Source organism: Meleagris gallopavo, chromosome 2, assembly GCF_905368555.1.
Source record: "Meleagris gallopavo chromosome 2, MGAL_WU_HG_1.1, whole genome shotgun sequence".
NCBI lineage: Eukaryota > Metazoa > Chordata > Aves > Galliformes > Phasianidae > Meleagris > Meleagris gallopavo.
This window is the reverse complement of record NC_139405.1, coordinates 2,352,970-2,373,275: the sequence shown is the minus strand read 5'-3', so window position 1 is coordinate 2,373,275 and position 20,306 is coordinate 2,352,970. Positions and strand designations below refer to the sequence as shown.

At 40.5% G+C, this 20,306-nt stretch overlaps 1 protein-coding gene across 2 annotated transcripts; it reads left to right on the top strand.

Moving 5' to 3' along the window:
- Nucleotides 1-1,506: 1,506 nt before the first annotated feature.
- CFAP36 (cilia and flagella associated protein 36) lies at nt 1,507-20,090 on the top strand. Of its 2 annotated transcripts, XM_085218566.1 has the most exons (10): nt 1,508-1,875; nt 5,747-5,811; nt 6,719-6,820; nt 7,722-7,836; nt 8,753-8,840; nt 10,309-10,360; nt 12,570-12,693; nt 16,915-17,078; nt 17,471-17,626; nt 19,607-20,090. In XM_085218566.1, exons 1-10 carry the CDS (start codon nt 1,758-1,760, stop codon nt 19,691-19,693), a joined length of 1,071 nt encoding a protein of 356 aa, XP_085074692.1. In that variant the 5' UTR covers nt 1,508-1,757; the 3' UTR covers nt 19,694-20,090. The 2 variants fall into 2 exon arrangements, with proteins under 2 accessions (XP_085074693.1, XP_085074692.1); XM_085218567.1 differs by lacking the exon at nt 6,719-6,820 and having other exon boundaries at nt 1,507-1,875.
- Nucleotides 20,091-20,306: the final 216 nt, after the last annotated feature.

Sequence of the window (20,306 nt, the reverse complement as noted above, 5' to 3'; positions counted from 1 at the left end):
TGGGATGCACACAGTGTATTTGTTTGTGCCTTATGACATCTCTATTACAATTTATGTCAGTATCAGTAGCTTTTTGAGAAATTATGAGACTGGCAAGATTTCGAGTTAATTCTGACAAATGAGATACACTTTGTGAGCTCTCTGATAGGACGGGCAAATCACTAAGTGTCTTGAAATATGTACTGAACTTTTTGCAAAGTCACATCTGAATGCTAGATACTGTTGAGTTTCCAAGTGTACGTTTATGTTATGGGTTCTTATCTACATCATTCAAAGGAAGAGAAATACATAAAATTCCAGGCTATTATGGAATTCCATTTTGCCAGTTTTGTTTCATTTTGGGTGTTCATCGTCTCTGCCTTGCAAAAGTTGTCATCAAGTATCAAGCAAGGACTTGTCAGCACCATGTGGGTGTTGAGAAAGGCTTTCAAGAGCTGAGCTGGGAATGTGGTGTCACATTCTCCATTACCTGACACTGGAAGGGTTACCTTCATCATGGCCTTGGTGGGGATGCTAAGGGAAGAAGTCACTACAGTGAAGGTACAATACACTCCTCATAAAGCAACTTATTTTCTGGAGACATTAGTTACTCAGCATTGCAAGACATGGAAAGGGCTTTAGAAAAAAAGCACAAAAGACTGTAGAAAAATGACATTGTTCTCTACTGGTGTAAACAGAGCTAACATAAGTTGGTCTAACACAGGTGACTACTGGCAGCTACTGAGCAAACTTAAAATGATGCTACTCCTATACAGCGGACTATGTGTGCAAGAAGTGAACATACTGTACAATCATGTAAGTCTGAATTCGTAATTGAACCATACCAACCATCAAATCTGAAGCGGCTGTTCTACAGGAGGCAAGCAGTACCTTTATGCTACTAATGGTATCAGACCACAGAACTGACGGCAGAAATGGAAGCACTGGTGGGCTACCATAAAGGAGCTTTGTGCACCACATCAGGTAGTGAAGACAGCATAGAATTGTTCTCTCTCTTTGAGATGACAAAAAATTAATTGGCACACAGAACTGTATCTACGTGCAGGTAAAATCTCATCAATGTCTACAAGAGATATTCTTAAGCAAGAACAAGAATAGCGCCTGAGGCAACCAGGAAGGTGACAGTACTTGAGCAAAAAGCAAAAACGATGGATAAATACATTTAAAATAGGCGTTTGGGTTTTAAAAACAAATCTCTTGCGTGTAAAAAACATCCCAACTTATCAGTTACGCAGAAGCAGCAAAGCATCGGGAGGGGAATACATTTAAACACTAAGGAGGGCACTTCAGCCTTTCAGCCACGCCGCGGGGGAGGACAGTGGATGAAGTTAAATTAATGTCGCTTAAGGAAAAAAAAGCGGACTGAGAGATGGGGCTGAGGCAGCGGGGGGCTGAGGCGGCAGAGGACCGCGCCCGCCTTCCTGCCCTGCCGTCCCCTCCCCTCAGCCCCGCAGTCTCTTCTGCGATCGCGGCGCCGTGTGAAGCGGTGACCTCACTCCAGGCCTCGTTTCCAGTCTATCTTTTAATGCCGCCGCATTTGTGGCTGCTGACCGCCCCTCCCCTAAAGCCATGATCTGATTACGGCTACAGGCCATTAGGGCAGCCCTCTGTCCTCCTCCCCCCTGCACACACCCAGCCCCGCTCCCCTCCGCGGGAGCGCGCGGCGGTGCCGTGACGCCGGTTGCCGTGGCGAGGCGTGCGCGCTCCACCCCCCGACCCCCAACCCCAAACCCGGCGCCGCTCTAGGCGGCCCGGCCATGGCGGCGGAGGAGGAGGAGGCCGACGTGGAGTGGGTGGTAGACAGCATCGCCGGGTTCCTCCGCGGGCCCGCCTGGTCCGTCCCCGTGTTGGAGTTCATGGAGCAGAAGTGCGAGGGTGAGCGGCGGGGCGCTGAAGCCCTTCCTGGCGGAGAGGGAGCCGGGTTGGCGGGCGGGGCGGCCCCGCTTCGGTGCGGGTTGGTGAGGTAGGCCGGCACGGGACCCCAGCGCCGAGGGGCTGAAAGCATCGTTCTGTGGTACGAGGAATAAAATGTGGCCCTTCCGGGTCGCACCTGAGAAGCTGCCGTGCTTAAGCTGCGGCTCGTTCCAGTCAGCTGTATCTAAGAACGGGGCGTTTTTAAGCAGGAGGGCGATATGAAGGAAAACTAAGACATATTAAGAGGTTGGGAAAGCTGTCGATGGTTTGGGTGAAGGCAGCCTCTATGGGCCGTTCTTTGTCACCCCAAAGCCTCAGCATCCTGGGTGGGATGGGGAGGCCTGGGCGAAATATCTGTTCAAGCAGGTGTCAGATGAGTGTGGAAAACCCCCGGTGATGGTGAAGGTATATTATAAAATAAAAACCCGGTTACAGTCATCTATCCGGAGTTATTCAGCGTGCAATAAAAGGAGTGCATTATTTGAGGAGAATCCTTGAAGCCATCATCAGTGCATTTTAACACTGAAACACAGACTTTATGACACGAAGGCTTCCTGGCGCTGTCACCTTGTGCTGTGCAGCAGCTCATGTCAAGGGCTGCTATGAATCTGGAAATTGTTTCCACCCTTCATGACCTCTGAAGATCACTGTGGGCGCTCACACCTTTCCCTGATACACTGGTAAATGAGAAGGTCGGGTAAGGTTACCAGTCTGCCACATGGAAGCAGCAGAGAAAGCGTGGCTAGAGCTTTTGCCTCAGTCTGCTCAGACTTCTTGCCATTCAGGAGTTTTGATTGCCATGAAAGTGGGATAGATGGGAGCTGCCTCTCTTGTTTTAGGAATCAGGGTGTGCATTATCCCTCTCTGTAGCAGTGATCTCTCCTTAGAAGGTTGAGTGGAATTTACTGCAGTAAGAAGATTTATGGAACCTCTGTAAATTTCCATGAAGCGGGCTTATATAATGGCCCCCTGCCAGTTTGTTGCTGTGTAAGAAATTAGAGGGGCAAAGTAGAGAAATGGGAGCAAGTGGTCTTCCAGGGTTTCGTTGGACAACTCCCAGCAGCTATTGAGAAAAAAGAAAGGGCTGACGAAGTGTTGCTGCAGTGTTAGGGTTGCTAAGAAGCACAGTTGAAGAAATGCAAACTTTTAATTGCAGTTCTGCGCTTGTTTGCTTTTCCTTTCAATAAATGTGCTAATTCTACCACTGTTACTGAAGTGTTTTGTCAGGGCAGAATTCTTTTTGTTCTTAAAATGTTCAAAGCCCTTGGACTGAAAAAAAAAAAAAAATAAAATCTTTTCAATTAAGTGTCAATTTCTGATTCCTCAAAACTAGAATTTGGGCTTTAATAATGGGTATGCAATTATTTTGCATATTTAGTTGCATATTACTAAATTATGTATGTTTATTTTACATTGCATTTAGTAGGAGTGATCCTACTGTTGTTGTATCTGTTGCTAATTGCTTGCTTTGTCCCTCCCTCTTTCTGGGGACTTGACTAATTTCTCATGGCTTCATTAATTTCCATTTCTGTTGCTGCAGAACTCAAGTTTAGTCTGTGGGCATGCCTTAAAGGGTAGGGGCTTTTCTGTTTTACTCAGATATTCTAAGGTATAAATTGAAATATTGCTTGTAGATAGATGAGCTTGACAATAATGTTGAAGACTGGAAGGTAAAGACTGGGTACAAAAAGCAGCAGCAGACTGTGACTCCCAGTTGGGGGTGGGACTGGGGGTAGGAACAGAAGAGCTCTCGTACTTACTGAGTATGTGAGTGCAGATGAGTCAGCTCAGTCCCAGCAGGGAGGACTCAAACTTCACATAGCTGTCACCCTGTTTGAGGAATTTGCTAGCAGTGGTTTTCAATTTTAGCAGGAAAATGCTGAGTTTGTCTCCAAGGATGTCTGGGTCTCCCATCTTGTCCTGGTGTATTGGGTTCTTCAGGTCTTTTCTGTTTGGTGACCAAAGACTCAGAGCCAAAACCGAGAGGAAAAAGATCACGACATGATTTAGGAGACATAACTTGAGAAAATCCAGGATCCCCATTCAGACACAGTATTCCTCAATGCAGTTTAACACATAGGGGATGTTGACCCTTACTTGCTTTATTTGACATTTAGCTTCGTCCTTTTTGTTCAGATTCTGAAAACAGCAGTTTGTGGAAGCTTTCCATTCTGCTTTCCAGGTGGTCCTGGAACTGTGCGAGGAGAAGGACTTGGAGGCAATTCCTTTGGCACAGGCAGGAGCAGGGAGGCCTCTTTGCCAGCCCTCCTGGGGTATTCAGGGGGGTAAGGAGCAGGAGGGGGTAGAAGGGAAGGGAAACATAAAGAAAAAGGTTAGGGCCTGCGTCGGCTATCACAGAAATCCCCAGAGGGAAGGAGAAGCAGAAGACAATAGAGGCAGTTAAGAATCTTCACCATCTTGGGTTTGTAATATGGTGGTCAACATAGAAGCTGACGTTTCATTTTAAGAGTAGGATTTATAGTACAACTTTGGGGAACAAGCATTTTCTACTATTTGAATGTATTGCTACATACTTCTAAAACCTCTTTTTTTTTTTTTTAATGAAATGATACGGAAAAAAACATTTTCCTAGGTGGAGAAATGAAACAAAAGTAACTGCTGCCTTTCCAAATTCTATCTATTGAAAAGCAAGCTTCCTTGTGTTATTTAGAGGTCCAGAACTGTTTGATTAGATTTTTATATTTGCTGCAGGTTGTAATAAACTGATGCTAGCTGTTAGGAACAACCATCTTACATCACGTATAGGTTCTGACTGAAGTTGCCTCAGTGTTATTGCAGCTGGAAAATGATCTTCCCAAGAGTCACTCTAAATTACTGGGATAGTTGCACTAATTCTGTCACACAAATACCATCACCATTGCAGATGTCACATGAAAAAAAAATCGCACCCGCTCACCAGTTTGTAAGGCAGAATTCCTATTCTTCAGATGACTTCAAAGCATGCAAATGGGCAGTGACTTGTCCAAGGTGGAGTGGTTAATCTTGAGGGGAACTGACGATGTCTTACTTGTAAGCCTCTGCTTTAATTGCTGGGTTTTACATTACTTCTGTTCGTTGCTGACATGATAAAAATGCAAATTGTAAATGTAAATGTAAAACCCCCAGTCTTCCATTTCTCTTGCTTTCTGCTGCTTCTATTCTGTGGTACAGAAATCATTAGCTTGGCATTTCCAGTCAAGAGTTGTTAATGTGAGTCTACATGAATAATAATAATGGCACCTGCTGCATGGATTCCCATTTTTATCTGGACCAGGGTAGATAAGATTTTAGCAAGTAATAGTAAATTACCAGCACCAGATCTTCTCTCTGGGGCTCTCAATTGTTTTGCAAGCAGGATCTCTCTTTCCTGCATCACACTGGCTTCTTGTTAGTGAACAGCATTTAAAATAAAGGTTCAAGTCATTAGCACAGCCTTCATTTAAATGTATGCAGAGACAAATAACCTGGTTCAGTGTCATCTGCCGTATTAGAACAACCTCATGCAAGTTCACATGGTAGTTCTCACATTAAATCTTACTTCTTAATGCATCTATCTGCTGAATCCTCAGCTTGCTTAGAAATCTCTTCTGTTGTGAAGATGCATTTTTCTAGTATTAAATTAGAAGTCTGACAATAAATTGCCACGAGTACATGGTTAGCCTGAATGTGTGAAAAAATAGGCTTTTATTATTGATCATGTCTTACCTTGTCACATGATTAAATGTATTCACTTGTAAAGGTCAGCCTTACTCTAAATGGAAAATTAATTTGTGGCACTGGTATTGGAAGTACAGGTACTTGAAACACTGACTCAGAGATGTGTGTTTTTCAGTTTTTGATGATGAAGAAGAAAGCAAGTTGTCTTACACAGAGATTTACCAGGAATACCAAGCGCTGGTGAGTGTTACTCACTGTTAGTGGTGGAATTCTAAGAAATAATGTGCAGTGTTGAAGTAGTATGTAGACAAACTTCTAGTTGTGTTGTATTTGTTACTCGGAGTTTACTGACGTTGTATGCCATGAATGTTATTCAGGTATTCTTTGAGTCATACTCATCTGTGCATTTTTAGGCTTAAGCACAGATATGCAGAAATGTTATTTTTTTCTTACACAGCCTTACCTGTTTTTCCTTAATGTGAGTGCATTGGCTAGCTAGAATGCTGTGTTATAAGCTGGAGAATCTTCACGTGTTATGGAAAGTTAAAATGACAAACAGCACAATGTTAGAAAACATGTAAAACTTGTTTCCTTATGAGATCAGTAAACCTACTGAATTATTTCAAGTATCAGAATAAAACACAGAATGTTTTTGGACCGTGCTGAAAATAGTTACAATCAATGCACACAGTTTTCTAAAACGTTTCCTTATAACAAGGCTTGGTAGTTCTTGATGTCAGGAACCATGAGTGGAGTGAATATAGGCCAGCAGCGATTTCTGCTGTGATCCTGAAGGATATTGGATGCACAGACTGGCCAAAAAATCCTTTTACTTAAAAAGTACAAAGAGTGAGGAATATCAGCTGGGAGTCTGGAGAGAAGGTAGAGAGGTGAGGTCCCTGGACGTTGGAGAGGTTCGGTTAAGCAGTAACCAGTTGCAGCAAAAAAAAATCGGTATTGATTTAGAACAGCTTATAAAAGCAAATCTGCCAGAAGTATCAGAGAAATCAGTTATATTACTGCAGTGATTTCTCTGGGAGTTTTAAAAAACACAACAGCAGCAAGAAAGAAGATACAGTTATGGGCAAAAAACACCATGATTCTTAGGGAAAAATCTCTTAGAAAGTAAGGCTTATATTTCTTACAGGTCGAAAAATTATTAGAAGGCTATCTTTCAGAAGTTGGCATTACTGAAGAGAAATTTCAGGAAGCTTTTTCATCTCCTCTTGCAAAGACTCACACTTCACAGGTATATTTTCCTTTGTTAAGGAATGCCTAGATTTAATTTTTTAGCTTTGTCTTTCCACAGATGCATGTTTGAACATGCAAACATACATATTTGAAAAGCTTTCTTTTTAAAACTTTAACGTTCTAAAACCTAATGTACCTGTTTATATTTTGAACTTTGAGCAGCAAAACGTGCATCTTTAAAATAGCAGCAGGCACTTGTGTGGTGTCACTCTTTTGAGATTTGTTTTCCATGCTTTGTACTTTCTATACCAAACTTCTAAGCTTAAAGGCATGTCTGCCACCTACCTTTATTTGCAGATTTCTCAGCTTTATGGTAGCATTCAGTCCATTTATAGTAGCAGAAAAACTTGAAGATTAAAAAACAGACATAAAAGCAAAAGATGTTTTCCTCCAATTTTGTAATAAAACAGTAAAATCTGTAAGACAGAGATTGCCCTGGGAAGACAAGGCATGATTCTGTACTGCTTCACCTGCTGAAAGTTATCTTTAGGAATTGTCTCAGGTAGGTGGGGCAGAGAAGTGGGAGCTCCTCCTACCAGTGTAAAGTACTTTGTTGAAATATCTCCTCCAGCAAGGTTTGTCAGAGTGCACATTCCTTTCTCAAGCTTACAGATTTGTTCAAGAAATCTAACAAATTGTGGTTGTAAACTCGCACTGAGAAACCATCCAGGCTTTATGATAATATGTACCGTGATGATCCAAGGACAGCAAACCCTCAAATTCTTTTCTTGCCTACAAGCTCAACTTATATAGCTAGAAAAAGTAGACAGGTAAAAGAATGAAATAGAGTTATTAAAAACAAGTTCCACAGAATTTAAATTTTAATATAATTTCAAGTAAACTGAGAAGGTTTTGATTTCTGTATTTTAATTAACTTGCATATACCTTCCCTCCCACAGGCCATTTTGCAGACAGTGCTGGCAGCAGAAGATTTTAGACTATTTAAAAAAATGATGGTACAGAAAAATATTGAAATGCAATTGCAAGCCATTAGAGTCATGAAAGAAAGAAATGGTAAGAAGTAGAAAAGAAAAAAAAATAAGCCTCACATTGACTTTTTTTTTTTTTTTAAGACTGTGTAATCCAGTTATAAATGAAAACAGAATGCTGAAGTTGAAGTTAAGGGAAAACACTGAGCTGGTTTTACTGAGACCAGGATTTCAATATTTAGTTCTTGGGTTATATTCTCAGACACAGCAATCTAGCGTGTAACAGATTGTGAAGTCTGTAAGATTTTGGGTGAAACTTGATCTTTTTTTTGCTAGAGAATTTTGCTGAGTATTAATTGCATCCATTCATCAGTAGTGATAGTGCTCTATTTGCAGAGCAGTGTTGGTGCACTGTCTGTCATGCCTACCCTACAGTTCACACTGTGCATTTGCACATGAAAAATCTATGGACAGAGCAGAAGTTTGGCCTTGGTCACTGTAATAGATAAATGCTGTTAAAGAAGAACTTTACACCCAACTCTACTGCTCTGCTGATGTTTCTAGAACATCCCTCTTTTCATCCATGTCTTCTATGTTATTACTTTGTTATGTCTCAGTGGGTGCACGTTTTTTTTTCCAGGGAATAATTCTTAAGTTTAATGCAACACCTAGATTTGAAAATGGTTTATTAACCACGGTTGGTTTGTAGGCTGCAGGAAATACCCCATAATGACCAATGCAGACTATGCTTTATGTTTTGCCCTCAGATAGCAAAGAAACTTTCAGAAACTTTTGCCTTTTTGCTACTTGCAACTTGGTGCTGAGGATCTAGAATCATTTTGTAAACAATTTACAATAAGGAAAGATTAGGTATATTTTTTCTTTCTCTCCTTTATCTGAACAAGATTTATTTCTCATCTTTGTCTGAACACTGATGCCAATGGAGTACAAAATAACTTTAGAGTAATGCATGCTTTTTGCATACTTTTATTTTTTGGTAGGTGTTTTGCCTGACTGTTTGACAGAGGGTTCTGATGTATTCAGTGAAATTGAACAAGAAGAAATGAAAATACTCAGGGAGGTTCTAAGGTAAAATAAGAAATCAGTCCTACTTTCCACCTTCCTTTAAAATAAAAGGATATAGAACCTAATACTTCTAGCCTTTTCTGGGAAACTGCTTTTAGATGGCATGAGAAAAATGAATTGTGCTAGACAGTGGACGTGATCAAGGGTATCTAAAGACATCAGAATTACCACTCTGCCACGGTGGAACCACCTTGGTGATTCATGAAATGATGTGCAACTTTAAAAGCCTCACTGGTTCCATTGTCCTCTGAATCTCAAGGCAGAGCTGTGTCCAGTGACTTTGGACAAAGGAAGCACACTAGCTGTAAGCTGTTCTGTGAGTACTCTTAACCCAGGACTGGAGATAGACGATCAACACTGCTTAAAGCAGCTGTATTACTCCTTAACAAGGATACCATACTTTGTTCTGTGTCCTTTAGAGCCTTGGAAAGGCAAATTCTGCTTCTGCAGTAGTCCTTATTTGTTTCCACAGTCTCCTCCTTAGTTGTGTTCAGTGTCTCCTGCTGTGATCTAAGATGCATGAGGACTGATACAACTTCTATAGATTCTCCTCCACTCCCAGTTCACCCATATAGAAAGAATCATAAACAAATAATAACATATTAATCCATTTGGGATATATTATTATATTTGCCCTCTGTGTTCTGGAACTACTTTCTGTCTTTAGCAAATCAAACAATGGATAGATAGATATGCTCTGGAAATCCATATACAATTATTTTAGTTCAGGGAAAGATAGAGGACTGAGTTCTGCACACTTATCATGATTTTCTTTTTCAAGAACGCATTTTCATTTAAGTCACAAAAATGTGTAGGCTGCTCTGAAAGAAATGCTTCCTGTGTTATGATGCCGGCCTACATCATCAGAGGCAGATGTTGGTAGGACAGCAGTAGAGGTTGAACCTTCCCACCAATATCTGGTTACATTTTGTTGCTGAGTGACAGATGGCAGCAGGGCACTCTGAAAAGATGGCATCTGACACAGAAGCACATCTGAAGCCAAGGTGTGTCACTGGATTCCCTTATGCAGAAAAAATATTGCACCCATTGAAATTTATAGATGCTGGCTGAATGTTTATGGAGACCAGGTACTGGATATTAGCACAGTGAGGTGCTTGATGATCAGCAGTGGTGACAGCAGTGTGGAAGACAAGCCATATTCTGGAACAGTCATGAAGACTTTTAGGAGCACTGAACACAGACTCTTTTTCATTGGTGCTGAAAATGCTTAGTGGTGATTGTGTTGAAAAATAATGTTTTGTAGCTGAGAATTTACCAAATTGTGTCATTGTGCTCCGTTATATCTGTTGTCATTTCTGTGGAAATAAATAGGAGACACTGCCTGTGTATTTTGGACACTTACTCACTTATCCAACAATTGATTTGATAGTCCCCAACTATTTAAGCAGTGCTGAATTTATGTAGAAGTCATTGGTACCAAAGAAGTCTCGACTTATGTCTTGTGTTACAGGAAATCTAAGGAAGAATATGAAATAGAGCAAGAAAGGAGACGGATGGAAGAAGTGAGTATCTTATCTTTCTAGATGGTTTATGCTGAGGATTGAGAAATACTTTGAATATTCTTGTCCAGGCATCAACTGTATCACTCCAAGGCAGCACATGCCACCCTAAGCAAATAAAAGCTCTGTCAATAAGGTGTTCATTTTGAAGGGTCTGTTCTGTTGTTTACATTTTTCTTGATGGTATCGTTGACATTAATGCCATGTGTAATACCAGTATTCACCAGTCATTTGGTGCAGCTCATAAGCATATTCCTTTAGCACCTGAATTGTAAGATTCTGGCAATGGGTGTCAGCCTTTCAGATTTAGAGAACATCTGAATTACCAATTTTGTCAAGATCAAAGAAACTTCAAAGTGTAAGCTTCTTAGTGACTACAGCATTCCTAATCTCTCAGGAATGTTAAGGATTGCTTCGTAGACACTATAGTTATTCATTAAGTCAGCCCAGTGCTGCCAAAACCTAATCACCAGGAACTGGAAATCCCTTCCAAGTTAAACCATCACTCAGGTAACTGAATGTAAGTGCAGACTGGCTGAACTGCCAGTCGTTAAGCAACTGAGAAGCAGATTGAAGTCTGAGGAAGCAGCAGCAGCTACAATGGCTGTAGTTTCTATAGTGAAAATGTGTCAATAAGTCTCCCCTTCAACAGGAAAATATATTTCAAGTACACAAAAAAGCTAGAATTGTAGGCTGTTTAAAAAGGGAGCAAAATTGCTTTTCTGCTCTTTTCCATCACAGGAAATTGAGCCTGGTAAATTTGAAAAGAGAAAGCATTCTGTTTCTTCAGCCTGATTGATAGAGGAACCTACCTGGAGGCCAAATATAACTGCTGCAGAGGTCTCCACTTCATTTCCAAGCTTGTTCCCTAGTTCAAACCGTGACAGATGCAGATAATAGTCATGTTACTGAAATTCTACCAAAGTAACCTCTTCCATCCTCTGACACTGCAGAAAAAGGGTGAAAAAGCATTGTTTCCTATGTTACAATGATGCATTTCAGGAAATGAGTCACCTATTCTACAAAACCTAGAAGCTCTTTGTCTCATTTTAACAAATGATATTCTAAGGTACAGGCTTATCCAAATCCTTACAGACCAGCCAAGAATATCAGTATTCTTGATAAACATGCCAAATTACAGTAGCGTCTCATTTTTCAGCCTAGCCACTGAAGTGTTTCTTCTTGGAATAGGAATGCATGCATGGAGCTGTACCTCATGAACTGCACTTCACAGTTTACAACATCTAATTCCATTTAGTGGTTCTTTTTGAAGACATACTTCCCAGTATATGTAATTCTGTCAGCCAAACTACTTAATTATTGGAAGACTCTTCTGCATATTTCATAAAGATAGAACTTGGTACTTCAGCTTTGTTTGCTCTAAGGTGGAATTCTTGTTTCCCTAGAAAACTGTAGCAAAGAGCACGTGGAAAATACTATTTCAACTTACCTTAGCGTGACTGATCCCATTGGGATGCCTTCTGCCACTTCCTTTCAGTCACAGGACCAGACCATGAGAGTTTAATAATGCAGAGCTTATCTGGAAGGCATTGGCAGGAAGTCTGGCTACAGAATTAATACAAATTCACTCAGTTTAACTCAACAGAAAAGCATGAATCAGAGGGCTGATGAATAGCATAGACATTTTCTGGTCAATTTCCAGCTTTTTCAGAGGTGAATTGTCAAGATTTCTCAGACAAGCGTAGAGGTAAAGCAGCATCAGAAATCATCCAATCCATTACTTCCGTTCAGGTGATTATTTGTTTATTTCCAACTTCAGTATATGCTCCTAAGTTCTCTTACTGTACAAGATGTTTTTATGGTGGGTGGAGGTCTGTTTGAAAATCACAAGCAAAGCATAGTAAAAAAAAACAAAACCCAAAGTTACCCATTTGTAGCTGGGAAACAAGATGTCAACTTTATCTAATGTTTTCAGTTTTGACTGTTGGTTAGAGAGTAAGTTTTGAACTAAAATAAAAAGAGAAGCTCGTAACTATAAGCCAGTACAAACATTCCTATCAGTAAAACAAAATAAGCAGTTTGCTTTGTTCACTTTGACAATGCAATATACATGGTGTAAACAACACCATTTTAATTAGGAGTTTTTTTTAATTAGGAGTTTTCAAGGGTTTACTGTGTATTGGTAGTTTAATGCCTGGAATACAGTGGTGGGAATTGTAATGCTTGGCTTTGTTTGCTGTTTTAATTTAAGGCACGTGCTAAATGCAAATCACCAGCTGTGACCAGTTTTCCAGGAGATTCAAGAGAAACTGTAAAAGTTAAGGAGTCTACTGAGGGAGCTGATGGTTCTGAAGAAACTCCAAAATTATCACTAGGTAATTTTATGAGAAAGTTCAATAGTAGATGTGCAACACATATACACACACACAAGTGAGCCTCAAAAACAAGCATTGTATCTCAGTGGAATTTATTCTTAAAGAGAGTTTATGAAAAATTTGTAGCTTGATATTCTGAGGTCACATTCAATAATACAGCTCCAGCTTTAGCAAATAAGTCTTCATTGCCCTTAGTTATTTTTCCATGAGTATGTTACTCATCTTTGTATGCATTCACACTAAGTTTTCATATCACAGACACTTGAGCTGGATGCTTTTAGCCTTGGTAGTACCTGTGGGGCATCCTTGGGCACTTTCTGTTTTACAGCCATTAATACATGAAATGGTCGTAGGACCCTCAGTTCTTTAAAACTGAGTTTGTCTCCTTTATGTTAGGAAATCTTTATGTTAGGAAATGTAAAAGAAAAGAGTGTCACCTTATAAAGTATCTTTTTTTCCTCATCTTTTCTGCCCTTCTTGGAGAGTTTTGTTACAGTTGTTTAAACTCTGATTCTCTGCTTTCCGCTCTTGGAAGAATGCAGAAGGCTGGCAGGCGTACTTGTATTCTTCTTAGCCTGATTTGATTCCTCTTATTTTTGCATAGTTATGCCACCTTCCAATGGCACCATTAGATTACTGATCTGCAGGACTTAATCCTGTATTTGAGAGATAGAGGATCTTGGAGCCTGGGAGTCGGAACTTGTTTGCTGTTCTTGTGCCTGTTCAGCTGAAGCTGAGCATTTCTATGCTCCTTAAACACCAAAGAAGAGAAGTCGACAGACAGCTCTTTGAGAATCTTCTTGCTTTGTAGAACTGGCATCATGCAACAACATACCTGTTCCAAGGGGCTACTAAGAAAGCTTGTCACAGCTTATCCTCCAGCATAACCTCTTAGAAAGTGGTTTCAGTTAGTAGTGAGGGCAAAAAATACATATATATAAATAAAAATCAAGGAGTATATGCATGCTGTGAATCTTCTTCCAGACTATTCTCATACAGAATAGAGGCCTGCTTTTCAGCTCAGTCTCTTAATACCTAACTCCAGAGCACAGGCTGCCATCTAAAGCTCCATCTTGGATAACGGGGTCATAACTTCAGCTTGAGTCTCTTCTGCATAGTACCACATACAACGCTGGGAAAGAGCACAGAACTCTGAGCCTCTGTCTTTCTTCTCAGTGAGGTTTAGTCCCAGACCCTCACTGCCCACCAGACCTGTTCTCAGATCCTGGCTGTATTCTCACTTGAAGAGTCACCTTAGTGCAGAACAGAGTAGCTTGCCTTTCTTATCTGAGAAGAGGGAGGTATCCCATACCAAGGGAGCATCAACTTGGCAACGTGACCCCTTACACAATACAGTCGTCAGTCAGGGAAATACAGCATCTCCCCACCTTTTGTCAGGCATGTGTTTCTTTTCTTTCAGCCACATGCCTTTTCATCATCTTTCGCAGTTTCACTTTAAGATTCCAAACTTCATTTGGTGGACCTCTAAAAGTTTTCTACTACATAATGAATTTGAAGCTAATGGCAGTTACTTTAATTTTCTTAGTTTTACTTTAGTGAACCCTGTTAGTGATTCACAAATGAGATTGCAAAACCATTCATCCTGTATACTGACTACCCAACTTCTTGCACTGCTAGGAGATAGGAAGGAAAGTTTCATAGTGATGATCACACACAGCACCTTGGAGTGCAGGTGACCTCTCCAGCATTCCTCAAGAGCACCTTCCTTCCTTGATACCTGCCTGTTGTGTTTGCACCCAGCACAGATAAGGATGCAGCATCTGCTAGAGTGGTCCTGGATGCTTGCCTTTTGAGAATAGTGAAGTATTTGCCCACATCAAAAAGCATTGCTTAGCTTAGTCACTCACAGTATGAATGTACATATAGACAGATTCTCAAAGGAAAAAAACAGGTTATATGCCAGAACAATTACAGTTCTTTGAGACGTTGTCTGTTTGTACATTTGCCATCGACCCTCCTTCCCTTGTCTCCTTAGTGTCTTCTCAGGTTTGTGGGTTAAGTGAAACTGAGGGTCCTATGATCACATCCTACAGGTACTGCTAGGACACAAACATCTCCAGCTCAAGTGTTTGCAATATGGACAGCAACAGTGTAAATGCACACACACAACACATTTCAAAGGACTACTTCCTGGTAAGTAATTTCCCTTCTTCATAGTGTTGGTTCTGTGTGTTCTTTAGGTCTTTTTTTTTTTCCTCCTGCTTTTCAAAGAAGGTAGCCCTGGTGTGAAGATTTTTTCCTTGCATTTCTAGCTCTTGTGGTACCTCTAAGCAATTTCATTCATCACAAAAAGATAGACATTTCACTGAAACACAAATTCTTCATCTTTATTTTACATAGTTTGTTTTCTTGCTTTGAGCATTCTCTCTCCTTTGTTTTTCCCACTGCTTTTTTCACAGTTCTTGTCATTTTCTGTACTAAAGAAAGCAGCAGCATTGAACTAAACTATTCCATGCTTTAACTTAAAACAACAGCAACCTCCTGCAATAAAAAACCCACAAAAAAACTGAGTGAACAACTGTTTGCTCTGCACCAGTGTGAGCAAAGCTAGGCTATGCCATCTCTTACTGTGCTTTGGTAGGGGCCAAGGAAACTGCTCATACTTCAGTACTAATGGCAATTATTTCTAAACATTACTGAGAAAAACCCACAGTGCATTACTGTAGAATTATAATTCACTACATTCAGTTGCACATCTTAACCCAGATATCACAGATACAGTCAAAAAGACTGGATGCACTAAAATTCTTATTGCACTCTTAGTGTTTTTGCATTGATACCAGTACTTTCAGGTTTATTTAAACAGTTCTAAGATTCTCCATTTTTGACAAAAATGTAGCAGGGGCAGCAGCTTACCTTACTCAGAAATAGTTACAGGTCACTTTAGGAGAAGTCTTAGTAAAGTTCTAGAGACATAGGCTGCTCTGCAACCTGGTGATTGGAAAACTTTGACTCTAGCCTCAGCAACCATCTTAGACACGCCGTGAGTTCCATGGGACTGCAAGGCAAAATTATCCTTTGTATCTGCAGATATGAAAAGCACAGCTGGAATCAGTTGAGGGTTTGTTTGTTAACACAAGCAGCATTGGTCCAAGAAAAAGCAGCCAGAGCTACGCAGGGTGGCATGCAGGATAGCTGCTTTGGGCAAGGTGAGGGAGCTGATCAAGGAAGGAAGGCACTGGGGTCATCTGAACCTTTTTTTGAGCTTCCCTACCTAGAGCTCCCCTGGCAGCCTCCAGCCAGCCCACCTGGGGCTCTGAGCTCTGCTGATATCAGGCACAAAGCCAACTTCTGGTGTATCCTCTCCTAGAGAGGAGATCAGTTCTGAAAATGAGATCTTGAGCTGTGGGTCTGAATAGGTAACCTTCCAGTTCTGGGACCAGCATAATGCTTTGCACCTTGAGTTTTCACTTCCTTCCCTCTCCCCTACAAGTTCACTTAAATACTATTGTCTGAGTCTGTTCTTTGAAGCTGAAAACTAAAGCAGCACCCTTGTATTTGGAGCTGACTGAAGTGTGCTTCATGGGCTGCTGATTACTGACTCCTAATTAACACAGAGAGCGAGGGTATAATCTTGATATAAACTGCCCACTGGAATATTGCATATGAAATTACATTCCAAGCTGTAACAATAGGGCAGAACAATATGATGGGAGAACTGGCATGATAGAAAGGTGCTTTAAGAGAAGGGAAAAGAAATTGCTTACCTGTATCTGAAGGTTCTAGATCCACAGGGGAAAGCTTCACTAGGGAGGGATCTCCAGAGAGAAATCCTTCCCCAGTGGCAGTCACCTTAAATGAGGTCTAAGAGAGGTGCAGCCAGGCTCCCCCCCTTCTGGTCACACAGCTGAATTGCCTTCACCTGTGCTCCCAGGGCTGCCCGGGTCCTTTCCCCAGGTGCTCAATCAGTGGGTCAGGCTGTGACTCAGCAGTTCCCATACACAAGCATTTCACAATAATTCATAATTGCAGTAGTGGTGCTTTAATGTAAAGCATTACTTAGTAGTGTAAAGACGTTACTTACCAGTGGATTTTGATGGTAAATTTTATGAAAAGAATATAAAATCAAATTTCTCCCCTTTTTATTAAATCTTCCATTTTTTCAGAGGAGAGATCTGGATATTAGAGGAAACCCTGCATTTATTTTTTATTTGATGTGCTACTGTTTTGTTTTTTTTTTAATGTGAAATTGCTGTTTAGAGGAATCTCGGCAATCTGCAAGGACAGACTTAAAACCAGTCCGCCCATCACAGAAAGGCCCAGAGAGCTCACCTCAGCCCCCCAAAGGGAAGGAGGATCCGAAGAAAAGAGCATCTGGAAAACGTGCAGAAAGTACAGCCCAGAAAGCTGTGCCAGAAGGACATGTAAGTTTATAACAACCAGCAATGCCTTCTGCCCCCAAAACGGAAACTAGAATGACAGAAAATAGTATTATGTTTATAATAATGGTTTTTCTTACTGTAATGCATTTCTTTTAATCAGCATGCAAGCACTGCTTATGGTATTTACACTTTAATTTGCACGAAGTTCAGATCACCACTGCATTTTTAAGAGTAGAATTCTAGAACTTAGCATTCAGCCTTTAACCTTGTGATCAGTTCTTAGTAAGACAGCTGTGGCTTGAAGTTTTCGCTTGGCTTCTGAAAACAAGCTACTAAGTTGAGAGGCAAAGTTGATGTAAAGGCTTTTATTTCATGAATACATAACTTAATTTTGTTATATGTATTATTTCCAAATGTATTTCAAAAACATCCAGAATACACCAGAATTTGACGAGCAGCAGCTGAGACAACGGGAGGACTATCTTAAGAAAAAACGAGATATGCTGATAGCTGCAAAGAAAGAGTCAAGAAATAATATAATACCACCCACAAACACAGACCAGAAGGAGGAGGAACCATCTCCTAAGGAGGTAAAGGGTTCAAATACTTAAAATCATCCTGATGGCTTTATAACAGTCAGGCAGTTTCAGTGAAGGTGTGGTAGCAGTATTACAGGAGCAATTGGTGGGAGTAGTGGAACTATTTTCAAGTCACTGTTTTTGTAGAAGAGTACAGGCTGAAGGTTTTAATGATTAAGTTAGTATTTCACCTCTGTATTGCCAAATCCTCTTGATTAAGTTTATGAACTGTTAGAGTGCTGGCTTTCTTCTAATCCTTTGGCCAACAATTTGGGCTTCCTTAAATCTCTGGGACTTTTTTTCCTGCTAGGACGGGAAAAAAAAAATATTTTACAAAGTCCTATTTTATGTAGAAAAACTTGCTTAGTTCTCTTGATCTCAGAAGGTTTTGCTCCTTTTTAAAATAGATAAATCCCTGGTTAACAAATCAGCCACTGGAGTAGAAGTGATGTGATAATGCAGTTTAGAAAGACAAGGCACTCTGAGGAATAGATGCTGCTGTCATCTATCCAGTTGCCTCCAATACAAGAAAATACTTGTAGAAGAATTAGAATTATAGGAAAGGGAATGGTGAATTTGTAGAGATACAAGAGAGAGTTATTCCATTCTTTGTGTTGTGTTTGTCCCACATACAAACGTGAATGGTCTCCCAGCCATGCTGGTTGGTAGCTATAAACATGTTCTCTGTTCAGACATGTATCAAGGGCAGGCAGAGCTCTGTGGGATAGTTCTGCACCTCAGAAAGAAGATTTAATTGTGCCTGTAGTAACAAGGCTATGTCCTTAAGAGATCCTCATCCCATTATTCTAGTTGGTAGACACTGAAATGCAGCAGCACTGGTTGGCTTGCGGCGTGTTGCTGCTGTTTCAGCTGGTCACCCTGTCACCATCTTGGTTCCATCTGCAATAATGACTGAAGCATTTGTCACAGTCTGACTTTACAACTTGGACAATCAGCAGATCTCTCTTAAAGTGGGCTTTGTCCTTGCATGTGTAGTGCAAGGAGATGAAACCTGTGATGGTAACAGCAAGTTCTCAGTGTGAGGAGAGACATCAGTGAAAACAACAGAGCCACTCTTGTATCAAATCCTGCTTCCATAAGGCACAGTAGGGAAAAAAAAAAAAAAAAAAAAGACTTCTGCTGCTTTTTCAGTCTGTTAAGCAAATGCCATGTATAAAACACACAGTATTCTGGGCAGTGCAGGGAAATAAACTCAAGGACTGACTTGTCAGTCAGTGAATTAACTGATACATTCCTTAGCATACAAAAGGTGCTGCAATCACAGAAATCTTTGTGATAGAAGATCACTTCTGGGAAAAACAGCTCCACCAAGGAAAGCAGGTACAGCCATAAGGACTGGCATCCTATGGCAGGATAAAGCTGTCCGTATAGGTCAGACTTTAGGAGAAAAAAGAAACTTCTGCCTTCTGCTAATCGTTATTATGGCTAATATGATGTAATGTGTTTGTTACAATGGGTCTGATAAACATCTGTGTGTAAAGAAACGCTTAAACTCTCAATGTGGATAAGGGAGGTAGTAGAAAACCTTAAAAAAGAAAATATTGCTATTAAAAAGAAACTCGCTGCTCCTTAGCAAAGAGAACCCACTTAAGATAAGAAACTTTGTTGTCTCAGGAGTGTTTTGTAATTGCTGAGCACTTTAATATGCTCAGGATGTGCCCGTAGTGTTGATGGGTGAACTCCTGAGCAGCACCAATAAAGTTAAGACACTGCAGGATCCGCTTCCCAAGAAATGAAGAAACTTTCTACATCATTTTGGGTTGCAAGCAAGTTTGAAGGGGTGGGCGTGCAGCATCAGGTTTGAAAGTGATGCTCTGGCTGCTCCTTGTTAGGAAAAAAGGTCTCTGCCAGCACTGCCTGCTGTGGCTCACCTGCCTGGGTAGCAGTTAGCATTAGAAGCTGCAATACGTATTAGGAAGTCGTGCAGTTTATTTATTGCAGTATTTTTTTTTTTCCCCGTTTTGTTTGTAGGAAGTTTCAGAAGAGAAGCAAAAATTACTGCAGAAGAGGAAAGTGCTGGCAGAAAAACTAAAAGAAGAAGTTATTAATAAGCGGTAACTGTGAGAAGCTCATTGCACATCCCAAGAACATAGGCATCTTTTAGAATAAATTATAACCAATAATGGAACGGATTTGTTTTCAAGTATCTCACACTTGTTTTTATAGAGCTTTCAGACAACTCATTCTGTACTTTGTATAAAATATTTGAAATTATGCTGAAATACATTGAAAACGGATTTTCCAGAATGCTGGAAACTCACGATTTTCACTGGAATGTGCTCAACAGTGAGGCAGTTTCACAGCCTCAGCCACTCAAATGTACAACAAAAGTAAATATTTATCTGTTAAAATAATAGCTAAAAAGAGTGAACGAACAGATTTGAATAACTTTTTCTAAAGATTATAGAATTTGGTTCGTTAGAATATCAGAAATAAACTACTATTTTGAGCTGTAGTGAGTCTGAGTTCACGTGGAAGTGCTAATGTGATCATCTTGTATTTGAAGGAGCAGCTCGTGCAGCATGAAGTGAGGGAAGCTGTACACACCTTCTAGGCTGCTTACCTGTACCTTAGATCCAGATTTGCTATGAATAAGTTAAAGAACAAAACAAAAGTAAGAACTAGGGACATCACCAGAGCAGTTTGGTTCCAAAGTCAAGTCTTTAAACAA